Source organism: Sebastes fasciatus, chromosome 19 (genome assembly GCF_043250625.1).
Source record: "Sebastes fasciatus isolate fSebFas1 chromosome 19, fSebFas1.pri, whole genome shotgun sequence".
Classification (NCBI taxonomy): Eukaryota; Metazoa; Chordata; class Actinopteri; order Perciformes; family Sebastidae; genus Sebastes; species Sebastes fasciatus.
Genome location: NC_133813.1, coordinates 19862439 through 19883857, shown reverse-complemented (window position 1 = coordinate 19883857; position 21419 = coordinate 19862439). Strand labels below are relative to the sequence as shown.

Sequence of the window (21419 nt, the reverse complement as noted above, 5' to 3'; positions counted from 1 at the left end):
GTGAATGTAGAGTTCAGTAACCAGTTTATCAGGTACACTTAGTTGGCCTAGTCTTGCAATAAATCCTCCCTCCCTACATGATGGTTATATTGCTCAGTTTTTTTTTTAAACTGTTTTAGAGAGGTGTTGATTCATGGATGAAGGAATTATTAACAAACTACAGTATCACTTCAGGTGTTGATTCAACTTAAAGCTGCAGGGCATAGCAATGGAGCAAATATGATTGAAAAAGGTTATTTTTTTATAAAATGGTCATTTTATCCTGACAGTAGTTCATGAGACAGGTAATGTGAAAAAAATCATGTGCCTCAGTGTCGTCCGGTGTCCTCCCGTGCTCTTAATGGCATTTGCAAGAATTCACAGACTGGAGGAGAACAACCAATCAGAGCCCATCTGGATTCTGCGGTCCAGCTTCTGTCTACGAGAGCCATGAGTCAATCACTCACAAACTCCGACCAAACGGTCAAACCAGGCAGCGCTGATCAAATGTGAGTCATATTCTGTTACTGTAATACCTATTTCTCGCCTCAAATGTTTTTAGAAACATCTTGTAGTGTACTGTTAAACTGTAAAATTAGAAAGTTTGTGCCCAATGATGCCAAAAACTTTATGCCTATTGAAAGCTTTAACCACTTGAACGCCAAGCACATTGTGTACACGACTTCCCATGTTGTAAACACAAGCTTGCAAGTTTCATTGGAACCATATTGCACCATGATGCACCATAACATGTGTATATGTTTTCAATAACATGTGGTTGAAAGGTTGTCCACCAATCGGAAGGTCGGTGGTTCGATCGGGTCCCGGCTGCTTCGGGTCACATGTCGATGTGTCCTTGAGCAAGACACTTAACCCCAAATTGCTTCCGAAGGCATAGCCATCGGTGTGTGAATGAGTATTTAGATTAGATACTGATGGGCAAAGTTGGCACCTTAACAGCCTCTGCCATCAGTGTATGAATGTGTGTGTGAATGTGTGAATGCTGACATGTAGTGTAAAGCGCTTTGAGTGGTCGGAAGATTAAAAAAGCGCTATATCAATGCAAGTCCATTTACCATTTACCATATTGTGAATTGGGTTGGGATGGTCTGTCATTTTTAAAAAAGTGGGTCCCCAAAAACACTGCACTAGATGATTTTTTTAATTACCAAATTGAAGGGATCCTTATCAAAAAGGAATGTTTATGTTATGCCTTAATGTTAAAAGAAATTAATATTGGCCAACATACTGTTTTTCAAACTCTCATATATCGGCCTCAAAAATCCAATACTGACATATCGACCCTCATCAAATAAACTCTTCAACAAAACCTGATCATTAAAACCCTTCTTAAGGTAGTATTTACTGCAGGGCTTTTGCACTAGAATAACACTACAAGCTTCAGACAGGTGTAGCTACTGAGTATAAATAAACTCGGAAAACAAAGTTTGGAAATTTGTGTTTGGTGGATTATTTCTCTGTTGTTACAATGCTAGTTGGCATTGTATTTTACATCGTTGGAAATCCTGTTTAGAGAGTTCAATCATCCAATCCACCAAACAACTCAAAACAAGAGTCAATTCCAACAGGAGAATACACTGTTTACCATTGGCAGAACATTTTGGCAAATTCTTCTTGGGCGCTACCCACATAATCAGCTGTTCTGCTCATCACACAAATGCATGATCCTTACAAGTTGGACATCATTGTGAAGGTAAATAAACAAGCTTTCAAACCATGTAAAATAAAATGCCAATTAGCATTGTAACAACAGAGACATAATCCACCAAACACAAATTTCCAAACTTTTTTTTCCGAGTTTATAAACCAAAAATGTGAACCTTGGGATGAACTCAATTTAAGGAATCTCTGGTACTTTTGTTCAACACTTTAACATTTACTGAACTGTCCAACCACATCAACACCAATAGACTACAGTAAGGTGGTAAACACAAACTTTTCTGAAGTTTGCTCTTGCAAAATGCAGCCTATACAGTTATATAGCAGCTCCATCACACACCAGCTGATTCAACATTATAACTCTACTTGATATAAACTATAACTGGTGTCAGTTAGTTGGTTTGCAGGAACTTCACGACATACGACAATAACATCCTACTTACTCTGCTTGTTGTCTTCTGGTGTTGCTGTGTGGCTGCTGGAGTTTTGAAGTCCGGTGGGTCTTTTGCCAAAAAGCGTGCCAACGGAAATACCCGAGTCAACCCGAGTCAACCTGGCTATCTAGACAGACGTTAACGTTAACGTTTAGCTGTCAACAAACGCGCTTATAGCTCCGTTACTAGCTCCGTTAACTCTCATCCCGTCGGTCTTCACATCTTCTCCTAAACTATTTTCACTTCAGTCACTTCTCACCGAGCTCACATGACGCGTTGTGCTTTAGAAACCTACTACGTAGTCTACTATCCGGACTCACCCGACGCAACTGTCTCCTCATATGATTCGGTAGTACGCTTCTGTGTAGATGATGATGATGAGGAGGAGGAGGAGGGCGGAGCAGGATGCCTAACTGTGTAGTCTGCTTTCTGAGCCACTCTGACCGGTTCTTCCGTGTTCGACACGGAAGCATTTTTTTTATACTAGAATCCCTTTTAGTTAATCACACAGCTGAAGAAGTCTAAAGTCAATGTAACTACAATGTTGTGGTAGTTTTACTGTAGGGGAGAGCGGGGTGAGTTGAGCCAGGTTTCACTTCTTTAAAGTGGCAGTAGGCAGTATATATATTTTTGGCATCATTGGGCAAAAATTCCATAGAAACCTTTCAGCATGTTGTAATTCAAGTGTTTTGTTAAAGATAACAAGACTTCTGCACCTCCTCATGGCTGTTTGTTTTCAGGCTTGAAAACACAATCTCCCAAGCCAATCGCAGGTCATTTCAGAGAGGGAGCCTATTGAGCGTTCCTATTGGCTGTGCTCCGGCTGGTGGGCGGTGCTTGGCTCACAAACTTTCTCATTTTGCAGCTAAACAGTACACTACAAGATGTTTTTTAAAAACATTTGAGGCGAGAAATAGGCATTACATTAACAGAATATTGATTCATATTTGATCAGCGCTGCCTAGTTTGATCGTTTGGTCGGAGTTTGCGTGTAATTGACAGCTGCTCAGAGACGGCAAGGCTTCATCTCGGCTCTGATTGGTTGTTTTCCTCTGGTTTGTAAAATCTTTCAGATGCCATTAGGACAGGAGTCAGCAAACCTTTACTATCAAAAGAGCCATTTTAGGCAAATAAAAAAAATTAAAATCTGTCTGGAGCTGCAAAACATTTGAGCATTGTGATGAAGGTAACACAGTTTATAGTCTAAGTATATAGTATATAAGTCTAATGCAGTGAGGGCCAAAGAGCACATGTACTACGGAGTATTAGGGTCACATTGAGGGAAAGAAAATTGTAGATTTACAGAATAAAGTCATAACTTTACGAGAAAAAAATTAAATAACACGTAAAATTACTACTTTATAATATTATGACTTTATTCTCATAATATTACGACTTTATTCAAATAATATTATGACTTTATTCTCGAAATCTCAGATTTATTTATTTTTCCTCAATGTGGCCCTTATACTCGTCGTACCGTCGTACCATAGACCTACAACAATGATAAATAAAAATGAAAATGTAAACAAAAAATAGTTACTCATTTCCATTTTTAAAAATCCACAGGGAGCCACTGGAGAGGAGCTAAAGAGCAGCATGTGGCTCCGGAGCCGCAGGTTGCTGACCCCTGCATTAGGAGCACCGGAGGACACAAAGGCACATGTTTTTTTTTTCAAATTACCTGTCTCATGCACTGCAGTCAGGATATAGACACCGTTTTATAAAAATAACTTTTTTAAATCATATTTGCTCCATTTCTACCAACTGCAGCTGTAAGTGTCTTTAAATTCAGGGCATGGCAGTAATGTCTCAAATTAAAATATATAATTCAGGATGTGGTGCATTCTTGGGAATAATCACATCCCGATATTTATTTTATAGTAATTGATCTTAAAAGCTTTCAGAAAATGAACAGAAGCAAGACTGGCGTAGTCCTAATACATCCAGATATTTAAAATGAACAGTCTAAAGCTGACTTTCAGTAAGATGGATAAGATAAGATAAGATAAGATATGATATGATATGATAAGATAAGATAAAATATACTTTATTGTCCCACAGGGAAATTTGTCTTGGGCTCTAGGCCACTTCATCACACAACATACTGTACCAAAGTCACAATGTACATACACGCATAAAACATGGATCATACATACACTCATGCATGAACGTGCTTAAATTCACATGTTGAGTGTGAGACAGTAGTTCTTTAAAATAATAAAAAGTAATGAAAGACAATAGTTTAAAATGCTAAGACCAGGTATAATCATACCAGATAATAAATAACTAATTTACAATATATTAGTTCTCTAAAAAATCATATCATAATATTAGTAAGTGCTTCGACTTTAAAAATAATGAACTTATTGCTCCTTATTCAAATCATAGGCAGAAAGCTCTTAACAAATCACAATAGAAGTTATCATGCAGTGTTACAAAGTAGGCAACATCATAGTAATTATGTCTATTACTTCAGGAAATTTTGACTGGAAAAATTTGCATTAGAGTGAGTGAGATTGATGTGATGTGTCCCAATCATATCAGAGTTTCTATTGGCCCACAGCTAACATGGTTGGGAGTAAATCTGCCTGTTTTATTGGCACAAATAATCCCCATCTGTACATATGTACTTTTTAATGATACAGCACAATTTTATAATTTATAGCAAATTATTTCACGAACGTTTTGGCATCCACAGACCCCACGTTGAGAATCACTGGACTAATGGAATAATAATGCAACAATAGAATATATCATTTAGAGGAGCCATTCTGCGTAATGACAACTTTTTGTTGGAAATATTTCCATAATTTAACTTGAGCACTTTGATGTCTTGAGCAACAAGTAGTTCAAATAATTATATTAACATGAAAGCTGACTACTTTTCTTTATAGTTTTTACCCCAAAACTGGATTAAAATTGTATCCTGACAATTAAAACCCCAAATTGTGAATTGGCTCATACTGAAGAAGCTCCTTCGAGAGCAACCGGCAGCCGCTTGCAGAGATGTTGGTGGTATTATTGAATGATGTGATTATGGATATGACTCATATTTCCTAATAATGATGAACAGCTGAACACAGATTAATTTGCTGATATGGCAAACCCTAATTCTTTGGAACATTAATCTTTTGGCATGATAAGAGGTTTGGCAGGTAATAACTGCAGCTTCTAAGAAGAGACAGATGTCTGGCAAACTCTGTTTATAGGCGTGTGTCCTTTGATCTTCAGGAGTGAAAACATTTCAACAAAAGTCTATCTATTTATTTATTATTTATTTATTATGTCCTCAGAGTGCATCCAACTGAATGTCCTCACATGCTTTCTCTTTTGGATTACAGTTTTTCTTAATCAATTTGGCAAATTTTTTTAAACAGTCTTCTCTAAACTGTACTCATGGGAAATCACAACTCCACTGTATGTCTGCAAAAGGTAATAACTCACCCAAAACACTTAATTCATGCTTCAAAACCTTGTTATTGTGTCTGTAAATTGGCCACGGCAGTCAACCCTGGAAATGTTTCTTATATAAAAGTAGAAAAAGTCGTTTCGTTCTGCTTTTCCCAGGGGGTGCTCCAGGATTTGTCTGCTCTGAGGTGGTCGAAAATTAGACTTGCACATATAAAACTGGATAATTTATGAAAGAAATCTGCATAAAAAACATTTTAAAAAGAGATTTTCTTTTGCTACTTAGCAGGCCATATTCTGTTTAAACCCAGTAAAGTCAAAATTTTATCACATGTTTTTGTCTAATGAAATATTCAGTTTCAATCCAATTTTTGTTGGCGTTTAGCCTTTTAAAAAACATTTTCAGTGTGGTCAAAAAACTGTTTGCTCTCCCACTTGCTGCACACAATTGGAGACACGCACTGATATGTTATATTCATTACAGTTTTTCTCAATCCCTTTGGCTCATTTTTTGAAACCATCTTAACATTGTCTAAACTGTAAGTGCAATTATCACAACTGTTTGACGGGACATCACAACCCTATTGCATGTCTGCAAAAGGTAGAAACTCACCCAAAACACTTCATTCATGCTTCAAAACCTAGTTATTGTGTCAGAATATTGGCCAATGCCACCAAAATGAAAAGTTGTGTTGTCATTGTGTGAGCACCACTGGACCAAATATTTAGATTTTTTTCATCAGGCCAGTCAATCCTGGAAATGTGTCTCATATGCAAATCTCTGTTTCGTTCTACTTTTTGTTGACATTGACTGCTTACTGTACTATACCAGAATGTCAGTTTTGTCCAGCTGAAGGCTGTTGTGTATCGCACAGAGCTTTTTAGATTCCCATTTTAACAGTAGGCAAGGGTTTACTGGGAAAAGTCAATACTGTAGTAGCTATACAGAAAAATAATATGCACATTTGTATTTACATTTGTGTTTAAAGAATTTTTTTTCATGTAGCAATGTGTTACATGTACTGTAAACAGAAAATTCTCTTTTGATCTTTCATGTGAACAGAAAATTTCCCACAAAATGACAGCTATGCCAAAAAACAAACAAATAACACTGCAACAATGAAGAAACCTGCAGTAGTTCAGTTCAAAGAATTGAGCCAAAGCGAATGAGAAAAACTAATTGAATGGATCATTTTGCATGTGATGGCTCGAACGATAAAAGAATATTTAGAAGTTGTGAAGAATATGACAATTTCACTGAGAATCAACTTATCAGTTTTGATCAGCAAGACATGCAAGTGGTTATTGTGCAAAATGCAGATTGTTCAGAGATTTTAACTTATTGTTTTGGAAAAAATAATTCTCATTCGAGAATTGAGCCAAAGCGGATGAAAAAAAAGCGTAATTCAATAATAGATATTGTCCATAGAGCACATTCTCACATGCTTTCTCTTTGGGATTAACATATTTTGTGTGCAACTTCTGAGTTGTTTGTGTGACAGAGGGCAACATTTAGAGGTTAGCCAGAACCTTGGAGAACAGAAAAGACAATGAACATAACCATGTTCAGTGGGTTATTGCAGTTAGAAGACCACAGAGGAAAAAAATACAATGACAGGACAAGAGAAGTTGGCTGCAGACGAGCATGATGGTCATCCGCATACAGGAATTCATGTGACATCAGCAGCAGGAAGCGATAGCTTTTCATCTTTTTTGCTTAAAAAAAAAACCTTTTGAAAGCACAATAAGAACCATTGTTTCCCATGAAGCCAGGGGAATTGTTCAGCCTTTCCCATATTCTATGGTTCACCATTCATCTTCATTCAAAACAATAAAAGTAACTTTCTTCATTTTTTTTTAAAGACATCTGAAAATTTCTTGATTTGAACCCACCCTATGGAAAGTTTGTATAGCCTGAGCTTTATTGCCAACTAATGTTTGTGTGTAAGATATGAATTTGCAAGTTATGAGTTACATTTATATTCATGTTATCTAATTTCATATCATCCACAGTTACACTTAAACAATTTGTATTGCTCAGCTTAATAACTTGTAATCCACAACTTACAGTAAAAAAATATTGTTTAACAGACTGAAGTTCAACATTCACTGCATGGCCAGCCGATTAGACTGTTGTCAGGCTATCAAATATAGGTGTTATCAGTCACTATAAGCCCATAGATGTGGGTCAATAGGGGCCTACTACACCCACTAGTAGGGTTTATCATCTATTCACATGGTAGATCACCAAAAGAATGTAAGGAAGAGGACAACCATTAGCGACCGTAGTAATTATGACAGGAGAAGAAACGGAAGTCAGGCGCTGCAGTATAGACAGTGTGAAGCTCCATAAGGTGTGGAGATTGGGGACAATGGATGGGACACAAAATACAGACTTTAGGGCTTTCACCCAGGAGACCAGAGATCGCATCCCGTGTGGGAACAACTATGTGCAGTTGTCTTTGTGTTCGTAGTTATTTTAACCCAAAACACAATGTTATCCCTAAACTTGATTGTTTTTTTGTTGCCTAAACCTAAAGAAGTTGTAGTTTTGTTGCCTAAACCTAACTGTTTTTTTTTTTTTGCCTACACCTAAAGAAGTTGTAGTTTTGTTGCCTAAACCTAACTGTTTTTTTTTTGCCTAAACCTAGAGAAGTTGTAGTTTTGTTGCCTAAACCTAAAGAAGTTGTAGTTTTATTGCATAAACCTAAGGAAGCCTTTTTGTTTGTGTTCAAAACGTAACGTTTCATTCAGTTTTACAACATGTTAGAACACGTATTGCTTTTAAGTTTCACTTTCACTTTTTCAACGTAGTAGATGTAGTAGGCCCCTATTGACCCACATCTATGGTGCTTATAGCGACTGATAACGCCTATTTAATGGCCTGATAACAATTGAATCGGGTGCCATGTCTCAAAGTATGTGGACACCTGAATTTTCAACTCATAGGTGATAGTTGAACATATAAACCCAAAATCATGGGCCTTATCAAAGGAAACTAAATGTGGACAGGCAAGTCTTTTTACTTTTGGCAAAATAGTGTAATCATACCATAAACAAACACCTTTGCAAGCAGTCATGTCAGTTATTAGCTTCATCAAAATTCCTATTAAGATATGTAACAATGTCAATCTTATCCTGATTCCCAGCTGAACTGTGTAAATATTTCACTGGCTAGTTTTACAAATATCTCCTCATTCAAAAAAAGATATCACTCAAGGCCTCATATAACTTGTTTTTCTTCTTCTTCTAATCGTCTTATCAGCTCCATGGCAGTTATTTTTAGTTTTAAAATCAATTATTTATATTTTTTTAATAGAACATGCTTATGTACCACACAAATAAATTACTTCAGTTCACTCTATGCTGCTCTATTACATTGGAAATGTAGTTCACAGTAGAAAAAGAACAGAAATACAAGTAGTATTACATTTTCTTTCTTTTTTTACCAATTCCAGCGTGCAAATAAACAATTTCCCTATACTAAGCACAATGTGTGCACACTGTGTGAGTGAAGGAGTTAGAGAGCATTATCATCACCATGCAGTTGGTTTTTAGAGTTGCACTACTGAATTGCTTTATTTCAATGTATTGCACAATCTGTCCGTTTGGGTAGGTTTACACAATATCATTTCAGGAGCCCTCGGTGCCTTTGTAGAAACCCTTTTTAAATAAAGGCACTGAAGGGGTTAATTAGTTCACAAGCTCCTGCACAGCACACATACACACACACACACACACACACACTGCTGTCTAAATTTAAATTCCTCAGCAGAAAGACGGAGGAAGTCAGGATGACCATTGCTTCCTCGCTGAAGGATACGTCTCATCCGCCTGCATGTGTTGCCCATTAAACGCCTTTTTTCCCATCAGTAATTGTAGTTAAACTGTCAGGCACCAGGCGAATAGAAGACTCACTGTTCCCTCTAAATCAATTGTGGTTTTCAATCCGGCTGGATCCATCAGACATCACGGGATGCGCCTGCTGTAAAAGGTGGGGGCTGTGTTCTCTCTGGTATTTTACTGACTGTGGTGCAGAGATTTTTTGCTTAATTGCTGACCAAAACTATCCCATGATAATGATGAGAATGAGGATGTGGGGATTGTGATTTGGCTGCAAGTCAGTGTGGGCCTTATATAAAGTATCACAAACTTTTATCACACTTAAAATTCTAAAATGTACTTGCACTGTTCAACTAAACGTAATAGAAAAGGCCCACAACCTATTTGAAAAGACAGTATAATGAAAAACAATCTTTCTGTGTTCAACCTCTAACAAACTATTCTTTTAAATCCGCACAGACCATCATGTCAACCTCCTCTGACATCCTACGGTTCTGTTTCCCCACCCACGGCGACTCCATCCTCAGCAAAATCAACACCTTAAGGGAGGAGCACCGCTTCTGTGACATCACGCTCCTCCTTGGTGGTCAACGGGGTGCCACCGTCCGGCCCTTCCATTTCCACGGTCACAGAGTGGTGCTCGCGGCGTCCTCGGACTTCTTGCGTGACCAATTCCTGCTCCACGAAGGCAGGGCCGAGCTGAGCATGGGTGTAGTGTCCAGTGTGGAGGTCGGCAGGAGACTTCTCCTGTCCTGCTACACCGGGCTCTTAGAGGTGCAATGTAATCTACTGCTTCTCTGAACAAATCCATCCCAGTTATACTACTGTACAATCAAGATGGCATCACCGCAAAACAGTCGGATTGAACAACATCAAGGTGTTACGGCACCAAATCAGAAATAAGGAACAAACATACTGTTACAACAACAAAAGAGAGGGTGTTGCGTGGTATTAAAGTTAAAGTGACCGTGTGTTTTGGCATGAATCTTGTACTGTTAGTTGTTTTTGTTTTTTTTCATTATTAAAGGGATAGTTTGGATGTTTTGAAGTGGGGTTGTATGAGGTACTTATCCAAAGTCAGTGTATTACCTACAGTAGATGACTATCATCACGCCTCCAGCTTGATGAAACAGACAGGACTTACAGCGCAGAAGCAAAACAATGTTCTGCTGTGGACGGGGCCAGCAGAAAAACATATTTTAGCCACCTAAAAGAAAAATCAATATCAGTTTAATTGTACGCTGCATTTAGTAAATCCGAACTAACCAAAGTCACACAATTACACAAACAAACTAACCGATTGAGGCAGCGGTAGACCAGCAACTCCAGTGTTCTGCTTGTCTGGCTGCTTTGGCAAGAGTATAGATAACGGCTTCAGTTCCCCGTTGACAACATAGAATACATAGCTGTCTCACGGCAAGGTAAACCAATGAAAATATTCTAAATATAGCATACACTTTTACTGATTTTCTTTTAGGTGGTAAAATAAATTTCGCTGCCGGCCCCATCCACAGCAGTACATTGCTTTGCTTCTGTGCGGTAACTCCTGTCTGCTTCTTCAAACTAGGGGCGTGCCGACCGTCATCTACTGTAGCTAACACACTGACTATGGATAAGCACCTCATACGACCCCACTTCAAAACACTCGAACTATCCCTTTAATTCACTGTTTGTCCTTGTAGGTCCCTCTGAGAGAACTGGTGAGCTACCTGACTGCCGCCAGTGCGCTCCAGATGAGTAAGGTGGTGGAGAAGTGTGCCCAGGCCGTCTCCCAGTACCTCAGTCCCACACTGGCTTTTTTGAATCTGGAGAGACACTCAGAGGAGAAGGAAATCCTGCAGCCGCCAGACAGCGACTGCTGGCCAGGTACCAGCCTCAACAATCAGGAGGAAAAGGATGCAGCCCTGCCCAGCACCAGCATCCAGGAAGCAAGCACCGAGGATGTGATTCAGTCCAAAAAGTCGAGGTTCAGCCAAGGAGCTGAGGTCGATGTTCAAGGACTGAGGGAGGTCAGAGATGATAGGAGGGTGGTTATAGCTAAAATAGAGTTATCTGAAGATGCAGCAAGTTGTCTTGATACACCGGAGTCAGAGGAAGGTGGAGACATCCAGCCTGTTCACACAAACAACCAAGTCTGCCATGTTACAGGTGCCCTGCAATGTAAGCAACACCCTCCTCAAGATCATTTATCATCCACAACCAGAGGAAGTTCTCAACACGAAGAATTGGCCTACAGTTCACAGAATCATGATGAAGAAACACAGGAAGAGCAAAGAGAAGAGGAAGAAATGTTCTTGCTGGCAGCTCAACTGCAAGAATGCGGAGAGCTGATGGATTCCGATCTGTTCCGCCTCTCCGGAGCAAAGAGTCATTGTTCTGGAGATGATGATCTGGCAGAAGGTTCAGACAGCGTGTCGGTCCAGAGGCCGTACCTGTGCCGGAGGTGCGACAGAGTCTTCCAGCATCTGCAGAGCTACGTGGGCCACCTGAAGGAGCACAGACAGCACCTGTGTTTGGTCTGCGGGAGAGGCTTTTCCCAGAGGAGCAACCTGACCCGCCACGTACACGTCCACACCGGGGTCAAGCCTTTCCGATGCCCGCTCTGCCACAAGACGTTCTCCCAGAAGACCACGCTGCAAGATCACCTCAATCTGCACACAGGGGATGGTAAGCCCCATGAGTGTAAGCACTGCGCTGTGCTCTTCGCTCACAAGCCAGGCCTCAGGCGCCACCTGAAGGACGTTCATGGTAAGGGTAGCCTGCGAAACATGGAGGAAGCTGTGCACTGATGCTAAAACAAGCAGTTTTAGCTCAAGTGTTGTTAATGCAGGGGCCTAACAGTTGTTTGTTTCTATTACTTTGGGAACATGTCAAATAAGGTATCTCAAAATCTCAAATTATCTCCCTTTCTGCTACACCAGTATCTCCCATAACAGTGATAAAGGATCAGTGAGTTCATGCATTTGCACTGTATCATCTGGCTAATGGAAATTCCTTCTGTGCCTTCTGCAGCGTTTTCCTGATCTCTGCTGGTACAATACATTGAATTAAGTCCTGTAGCATGCAATGTACACTTTTCATTATGCTATAGATAGTCTGGCATGTACAATAGTGAATGCAGTCTCATATAGGGTTGAGTTGGGGCATTGTTTCCACAGCCGATTAGACTTTTATCAGGCCATTAAATGGGTATTATCGGTCGCTATAAGCACCATAGATGTGGGTCAGTCGGGGCCCACTACACCCAATATATAGGTTTTTATCATCTATTCACATTGTACATCACAGAAAGAAGGTATAAAAGAACATGACAGCGACCTCTAGTGACCTTAGTAATTAATTTTTTCAATTTGTTTTGTTTGTGTTGAAAACGTTTCATTCAGTTTTACAATGTGTTAAAAAGGTGTTGCTTTTAATTTTTGCTTTCAATTTTACAATGTAGTCGGTGTAGTAGGCCCCCACAGACCCACTTCTATGGTCCTCAAAGCGACTGATAATGCCTATGTCATGTGCTGGTGCTCCTGCATTTTATATAGTGTGTACAGATGACTGAGTTTGTGTCTCTGTTCCCTCTACAACCCAAGATTATTAGAAGATAAGATAAGCCAAAAGTAACTATAAGAGAGAGAATGCTATGACTGAAAAATTCATAATTTTCTATTAACTTATTTGTTTATTTAATTTATTATTACTCAGTTATTTTTTTTTTATTCTATTCTTTATTTTTATCATTATTATTATTATTATTTCTTTTCTTAATTTTATTTCAATTTTGAATGTTGAAGTTGTTTTCTCTAGTGTACTTAATGAGTTTGTCTATAAGCTCAACTACTTAAAAAATTGGTTAATAAACTATTGTAATTACGAACTGTAAATTGCATATATGACAACAACCTTGAAAAAAGGGAAAAAAGAAAGTATAAAAAAATAAAAATTCATAATACAGTGAACAAGTGAACACTGCTTTAATTACTGCAACAAATTCTGGAGAAAACAGTTTTAAAATAAAATGCCTTTCTCTTTTTAAAAGGTTATTTCACGGCTTGTTTGTTGATTTTCTTTGGATAGACTGAATGCTGCATACTGCCTGCTGGAGTTCACAGACAAACCACTGCTTCTCCATTTGACCCGACTGAAATTGTGTGCAGCTCGCTGAGCATTACGTTATCAGTGAGTGGGTTCTCCCGCGTGGCTGAGAGGGTTTCCATTCTCTCTCTCTCTCGCTCCATCCTTTCCCTTCGCATCCCTCCCTTTCTCCGTCACTCATCTCAGTGAATGGAACAGTAGTCGTTGCCCTCCTCGGGGCATCCGAGGTGCCATTGGCTTGTAATGTGTGAGTCTCTGTGCAGACAAATGATTAACGCATGGTGGGCTGTGTATTCAATACATAAATTATAGTGGGAGTATGTGCACACACACACACACACACACACACACACACACACACACACAGTAAATGTGGCATTCGGGGAACCTCCATTATGAATGAGAGACAGAGCGGTATAAAATATGAGGAGGATGAAGGCAGTGGGGAAGATGGAGGAGTAGTGGTAGATACAGAGAAAGGTATAGAGACCATCTTGTGATGCGATCACACCAGCCACAACACCAAATCCTGGGGAGGGGGGCAATGGCCCCTTTCCTTCTTCCTACCCCCCTACTTCCGGCCCCCTTGCTCGGACTACACCCATCTTCGAACTCGGTCTTCATTTTGATCTCAACTGCACACCTGTAAAGTTTCGTGACTACATCTTATACAGTTGTGACACTATTGAGGTGAAAACAGACAGAAGACCATGCAGCGTCACTGTCTCGGCTGGTAACTAGAGTGATAAAAGAAAGTGGGTTATCGAGAAGAAGCATTTTCTTTGGTCTTATGATAATTAAAACCATTACTGGAAGTGTATATATATATATATATATGCATGTGCATGACCATGACTGTACCAAGGAGTCCATTTACTGTGATGCTGGTATAGGAAATATTGTTGGCCAACAGATCAGACTGTGGCTGTACAGATATGAATGTGCGCAACTGTGTGAGGCTATATTCCTAAAAAATAATGGCATTACTCTCAGCAGAACTACCTCTGATAAATAAATCTGAAAACACTACAATGAAATGTGATTTTATTTGATATTTATCTGATGCCAAAAAGCACAAATAATCCTCTTTCACCAATTGGTATATTCAGCCTACTGCAAGAAAGAAAAGGAAAAGAAAGAAACAAAGATCTACATCATGCTAGTGGCATTGTGAGACTGATAAACGTAAACTCAGCATGCTAACAATGCTGATGTTTAGCAGGCATAATGTTTACCATGTTCACCATTTTTGTTCAGTGTGTTAGAATGCTAACATAAGTACAGCTGAGACTGATAGAAATATCATTCATTTTGTAGGTATTTGGTCATAAACTAAAGTATCAAACAAATTAAAATATTGACCTTATGATTTCTAATTAAATTATAATGCATCCTCTGGGCACATTTGATTGAAAATGTTATGACAATCCATTCAACTGCATACAAGAAATGTCACTAAAAACCACAAATGTCAACCTGCTGGTGGCACTAAAGGAGTGGAGGTTGGATTCATCTTCTGGAGACCATGAAGGTCTGTTGAAGATTTCATAGTAATGGCAATCTGGATCAACGTGGTGGGCTGTTGTGGCTAAATACAAGAAAAGAATAAAGCTCTATTGGTTGCACTGTTTTATAATGTTTATATTACACAATAAAGTATGCATATGACAGATTGCAATCACTGACATTTTAATGTTTAGTTTACTTTGCTGTAAAACAAACTCAAACTCACTAACTGCATGTGATTTAAGGGGTGCAAGTTAGAAAACAACAAATAACCTTTTCCAAGGCTTTAAATGAGTTTGAATGAACAAACACTTTGAAGTTACTGCTTGCAGCTGTCAAGTTGTTCCACTGATTATTTCCACATCATGTTGAGGCAGCATTTAACCTGCAGCCCCATCCACAGAGAGGAGGGATTGTCATGTGACGATACAGTAGATGGACAAAAAGAGATTGTTGGTTGTGTTATTATCTCAATTAAAGGTGAGGTGTTAAACATTAATTTGTGCTTTTACTGCAGGATGATATTTGAGTGAGCTGACCTCCTGATATCATTCTTTGCTAAACGGACCGCTCACTTTATTAAGGACACCTCTCTGATAATGCAAACAGCTCACTCCACACAGCGAGTCACATATAAATGAAGCACTCAAATAAAACACTCAGATAGGACAGTTCAGTCACTGTTTAACTCACAGTAGTGTTATCCAGACTCATTATGTAACTGAGTTTGAGTTCCTCGCAGTTCCCAAATGCACCACTTGTTACCACGGAGACAGGTCGGCCTCAAATTTTCACTAACTAAAGTAACTTTTCAAAGCCAACAGCCTGACGCATGTACAAATGGCTTGCAACATCTCAAAAAAGCAAATTAGCACATATTTAGCTCTCCAATATGCATCTTATGGTAAATTAGAAACACATTATGTCCTCATTGTAGGCTCACATCTCCTGTAGTGAACAGAAGGTCAATCAGGCTATTAAATAGGCGTTAACAGTTGCTATAAGCCCCATAGATGTGGGTCAATAGGGGCCTACTACACCCACTAGTAGGTTTTATCATCTATTCATATGGTAGATCACCAAAAGACAGTATAAAAGAACATGACAGTGACCTCTAGCAACTGCAGTAATGATGACGGGAGCAGAAGCAGCCCCTACTGACCCACATCTATGATGCTTATAGCAACCGATAACGCCTATTTAATGGCCTGATAACAGTCGAATAGGGTGAACATAGACAGTCTGAGTTATTATTACTACAGTATGATACAATTATAAACACTGGAGGTAAAGCCATAGCCAATGAACATGTTAAATACCACTGAGATGCCAGACTAAGTCTATTATAATGTACTGGATGAGGCTAGCCAACTAACCGGATTAACCTCAGTAGGCCACGTTCATCAACATAAACCAGAGTTTTATCAACCAGTAGCCTATAATAGATATAAAAAGGCACTCTCAATATAAAATAATCATATTTTCCATGAGAAGACATTTGAATATATTCACATAATTCTGACTTTCAAATGCTGTAACAGCCTAATAATAATAACAACAAATGTAATTTAAGATAATTAAAAAATATTGGTCAAACAGTTGGAGATAAACACATCAATGCGAGGTGGAGGAAGTATTCAGATCTTTACTTATAAGTATAAGTCTTCTTGTAGATGCCATTAGGAGCTCCGGAGGACACAGAGGCACATCATTTTTTCAGATTACCTGTCTCATACACTACTGTCAGGATATAGTGACCGTTTTATAAAAATAACTTTTTTTAATCATATTTGCTCCATTTCTACCTACTGCATCTTTAAGAGGCCTGATAGTTGGGAACCATTGTGCTAAAATATGTGGTCATGCATAACCGGGGCACTTTTATTACTCTTTATAAGAGGGGGAAACCGGTGACAGTATTGCAGTGTTCGTTTTGGCAGCTAGTTTAGATTTAATCTTAGTCTTACTCTTTAGACAAAAATGCTTATTAGTTTTAATCGCATTTTAGTCATTTTTATCCCTCATAGTTTTAGTCTAGTTTAAGTCGACGACAACTCATAATGTTCTAATCCCATTTTACTCCCGTTTTAGTTATTATATTACATTTTAGTCAACTTTTAGTCATTATTTTTAGTCAAAAAGTATTCTCTCTTAAAGGAACTGTTTGTAAGAATCAGAAATGCTTGTTAACAGCGACACCTGTGGCCGTTAAGTCAACGAAAGTCAGCGTCGGGCTCGCGCTTGTTCTCGCTCTAAATAGACATGAACGAGCATCGCTCAAAACAGTGAGGCAACACACGTCAGCTAAAACCACAATATCACTCTATATTTCACCTGCTTCTCAGTAATGTTAGCTGACCAGACGAAGGTCTCTCCATGAATCACTGCTGATCCTAGTGTTAGCTTTTCCTGCTTCAGCCTCCCGACCGCGGTCAGAGGAAACAGGGACACCGGCACCCGGTCGGAGACGATAACGTTTCTCGCTGTTGAGCCCCGTCACTTCACATGACACAGGAAACCTCTGTTGGTCTGTAGGAGCTGCAGCATTTATTTCTGCACAAACGTCCACTGTACATTTACTAGATATTCTCAGAGCTACGAAGTCTTCTGCAGTGTGTGCGCATGCACGTGAGGTGGAGAGTGCTGTGAGTGAAGGCAAGCAGGCAGAGGAACAGAGGAGCAGAGGAGCAGAGTACAGCAGAGACTCCGGCCCTGGAGACCAAAGCTAGATAGAACTTTGTATTTTTGGTGCTTCTGTGTAGTTTGTGTTGGAGTCTTGTCTGAACAGCGTAGCCACACACGAGCATGCATACGGCGCAAGCGTGCATACACGAAGCAAGCGTGTATACTTGAGCGCGCATGGGACACCGACCCGGGTGATTTATACATGTAAGAAGTTACAAACAGTCCCTTTAATTTAGTCTTAGTCTAGCCCTGTGTCAAATGTTCTTTGTTTTAGTCATCAGATTACACTGAACATTTCAGTCAGTCTAGTCTAACCAAAACCAATACATTTGTCATTTACATTTGTAGCTGTATTACACCATCATATCTGCTCCAATTCTCCAATACTGCAGCTTTAAGTACAGTATACCTAGATAAATGAGTTACATTCCCCCACACTGCATGCATGCATGGTTAGTAGGTTAGTATGGGAGAGTAAACAACATTATAAATAATGGGGAAGACAAACTGAGTTTTATTTTCTTCCGCTGCTGATCCACTTCTCTAAACGCATGCAGGGCTGCAATAAAGCGAGCGGGAACTGCTTGTGTTTAGTCTGTATGTGTGTGTGTGTGTATATGTATGTGTGTGTGTGCGTGTGTGTGAACTTCCTCTCTTCAGAGCGCACTTGCTGAAGCGCATCATCATCATCATCCTCCAGCCGGTCTGTTCCTTTAAAACCAGACAGCCCACGCCTCGAAAAGCGGCTTGTTCCGGCTTGCCCCTTTACATCTTTTTATCCTTGCTCACAACATTAAAATAGTGCCCCACCACACAGACACACACTGCTCCTCCAATTACGCGCAAGCATTTTTCATTGAAACGTCTGGAGGATGAACAAAACAAGCGTCTATGGAGTAAATGCATGATGCGTATTATTCTCTCGGTGCGGCAGCAGCAGCTCTCCGCCTGTGCAGCCCGGTCGTGAGGCACCATCACCGGCGGAGCGATACCACCATCTCATCTCAGCCTCTGAGAGGCTGCTCTCTCACTGTACCTGCGTGAACGTGTCCGTCATGTACTATCGAAAAGGAGGGCAGAGGATCAAACACTGGACCAAGGCAGCTGTCTCTATAATGCTCTGAAATGCAGAGCCACATCACTCTGGCATCAAGAATTATCTCACCCTGAGCTGGCTGCTGCTGCTGTTTTGCAACTGATGATTTTTTTTATTTATGATTATTATTATTATTATTTTTGATGCGCTTCTGTGGGATGAATATGTTTATTCTGGAGCTCTGAGGTAAGTGACTTATCCAGAGAGGTGCGCGCTACTTTCTCCTGCTCCTTTAAATCGAGATTTTTGTTTGATGTGTGCAAAGAAATTTTTCTATCAGATTTTTCTTTTTTTTGTGTGTTTATCTCATTTAACAGCTAAAGATTTCAGAAATTATTATATCATTAAACCTGGAAACTATTCAGCCCACCAGCGCATTATCATCAATTCCTGCAACTGGTGCTGATGAGATATTATAATAAGAAGGCTGGTTGTATTTGGAGTTATGGGCCCATAATAATAAGCTCATACGAATGAGGGTTTTCTAGAAAGAGTTGTCATTGCATGCTGTAAAAAGCAACATGAAATAGATATGCTTGCTGCAATGGTGGAGACTAGGTTGATGTTACCCCCAAAAAGCGTGGTGCACAATTTATGGAGGAGCATCACTTTTGCTCTCAAAGTGACTCCTCCTGAGCCACAGCAGAGCAAGTTCAGGTGTTGCATATTATTTACAGTCTGAAAAGGCAAGGAGGAGTGTGCAGCAGCCTGTCATGTTGGAGGTTATACTCTATATAATCTGCTGGTTTTGCAACTGGATGCAACCTGATATTTTGATAATCCAAGGCTGCAACAAACTAAGATTGCATAACTCTTCTTGGTTGTCTCCTACTGCAGCAGCATGCGTACTAAAGTAGGCCTGTGTTGCTGTAGATTGTAAGCTGTATGGTTGCCCTGCCTACATCCACACACTGTGATGACAGGCCTAATGAATAAATAATCACCCAGACCCACATACCCCCACTGTGCTGTACACTCAAAAACAAGCGAGCACACACAAAAACAAGTGTAGTAATCCTGCAATGAATTATGGAACGAAACAATCCAAATATCACAAAAAAATAGCCCTTGTGCTGCAATACAAAAACAAAATTTAAAATCATGTAAAGCCAAAATATGATTTTTCATTGCAGACTGTAAGTGCATTAGTGAGTTGTCACATATACTGGAATGTGTGTGTGCCTGTTGAGACTTTTTAAAGATTAACAAGCAGCGTCAGTGTTAAAGTTGAACTTTCTCTTCATCATTTACCTGCTGGTTGTGGTTATAAGTGCTTTCACTTTGCAGCCGAGAGGTGCTGCAAGTCGAGAGTTATTGTGCATGTAAACACAATCTGATTGAATTACTTTCACTTTGTTGTCAACAGAAATGTATTTCAGGACAAAGAGTTTAGTGTTTATAGTCTTCTTGGCTTGCTTGACTCGACTGATAATAGAGTTTTTCAGTATTTTTTTTTTCTTCAGCAATGTGGTGGGTGTGAGGTTTCAGTCTTGTTGTGCTTTACCCACAAAGTTGTTCCCCCGAAGGCTCTGCAGTTGAGTTTATGTTAAACTTCTGGTTGTAGCTTCATGTTGTAGAGGGGCAGGCCAGGCATATTTAGGGGGGGATTTAAAAGGTCATGAGCACATCTACAGAAGTGAAGACAAATGAGTCATGAGATTGGAAATTACATTTTTTGTAAATACCTAAATAGGCTCATTAAAACAACACGTGTGTTTGTGTGTGTGTGTGTGTGTGTGTGTGTGTGTGTGAGCACAAGTTGCACATATTTTTCAAAATGAGTAAATTAGAGTAGTGATTACAGTAGTACGGCCATGAATTACAGAATGAGACCTTTGTTTTGTGCTGATGTACTTCTTTAGTGATAGTAAATCAGTTGTTGGGGAGTTTTTGTGAATAAGGCTATGTTTACACTGTAGGCAACAGTGGCTCAAATCAGTTTTTTAATTTTTTGCGTCCATGTGACTCGTATCTGTTTTTTTCATAACAGTGTGAACGGCACACACACTTTCATATGTGGTCCTAAATCAGATACAGGTAAGATTTTTTTGCAATGCGACCGCAGTCTGATGAGTCTTTGCGACTTTTACGTCACTCGTGCTCATGTGTGTCTGGAAGATGACCCACAAGTTGCCAAACTCTCGTGAGATGGTTAAGGTTAGGCATTGACCTCAAATGGTTAAGGTCGGGCAGTGAGTCTTGTGAGAGTTTCACACGTTTTCACAGCTTGTTGGTTACCTTCTAGATACGACCGTGAACACAAATATGGAAGACAGCTGCGGTGGAGGCAGTCAGTGGTGGAACAGTGATCGTTATCATCTGCTCACGAATTTGCTGGTTTCCGCCAGCGGGCTACCTCCGGGTCTGAAAAGTGAAGCCATCGCTGAAGTGCCTTAAACTTGCATTCTTGCTAATATCCAGCAGGGGGCGACTCCTCTGGTTTACTTCCTCAGTAAACATTGTGAACATGAGTTTATGGTCTCAATTGCTACTTTCAAGTCTTCTTCAATACAGCATGATGTTCATTTAGTAAATTATGGTCCCATTCAGAGTCCAATAGACGATAAAGCAGGGTATGCTTTAGGGCGTGGCTATCTTGTGATTGACAGGTTGCTACCACGGCGTTGTCCGGTCTGGGAGTTGTCTGCGTTTTTGTCTTACAACTTTAACCCTTTCACGTGTTTTGTTTTTCAGTTCAT

General features: G+C 39.6%; 3 protein-coding genes across 9 annotated transcripts in view; 2 read left to right on the top strand and 1 right to left on the bottom strand.

The window, feature by feature from the left end:
• jak2a (Janus kinase 2a) overlaps positions 1-2460 on the bottom strand; it is a 39526-nt gene extending 37066 nt beyond the window's left edge. For 2 of the 3 annotated variants that reach the window (XM_074618347.1, XM_074618349.1), the window contains exon 1: positions 2103-2460. The gene's annotated coding sequence lies outside the window, so the exon portion shown is untranslated. The remainder of the gene's footprint in view (positions 1-2102) is intronic. The other variant, XM_074618348.1, reaches the window with a different exon arrangement.
• A 6474-nt stretch (positions 2461-8934) lies between these two features.
• Positions 8935-13056, top strand: LOC141757521 (zinc finger and BTB domain-containing protein 6-like). The gene is made up of 3 exons (XM_074618051.1): positions 8935-9498; positions 9807-10121; positions 11030-13056. The coding sequence occupies exons 2-3, from the start codon at positions 9813-9815 to the stop codon at positions 12134-12136; spliced, it is 1416 nt and encodes a 471-aa protein (XP_074474152.1). The 5' UTR covers positions 8935-9498; positions 9807-9812; the 3' UTR covers positions 12137-13056.
• Positions 13057-18423: 5367 nt separating this feature from the next.
• The window catches only part of rc3h2 (ring finger and CCCH-type domains 2), a 32538-nt gene continuing 29542 nt past the window's right edge, over positions 18424-21419 (top strand). For 4 of the 5 annotated variants that reach the window (XM_074617064.1, XM_074617063.1, XM_074617058.1 and 1 more), the window contains exon 1: positions 18424-18906. The gene's annotated coding sequence lies outside the window, so the exon portion shown is untranslated. The remainder of the gene's footprint in view (positions 18907-21419) is intronic. The other variant, XM_074617065.1, reaches the window with a different exon arrangement.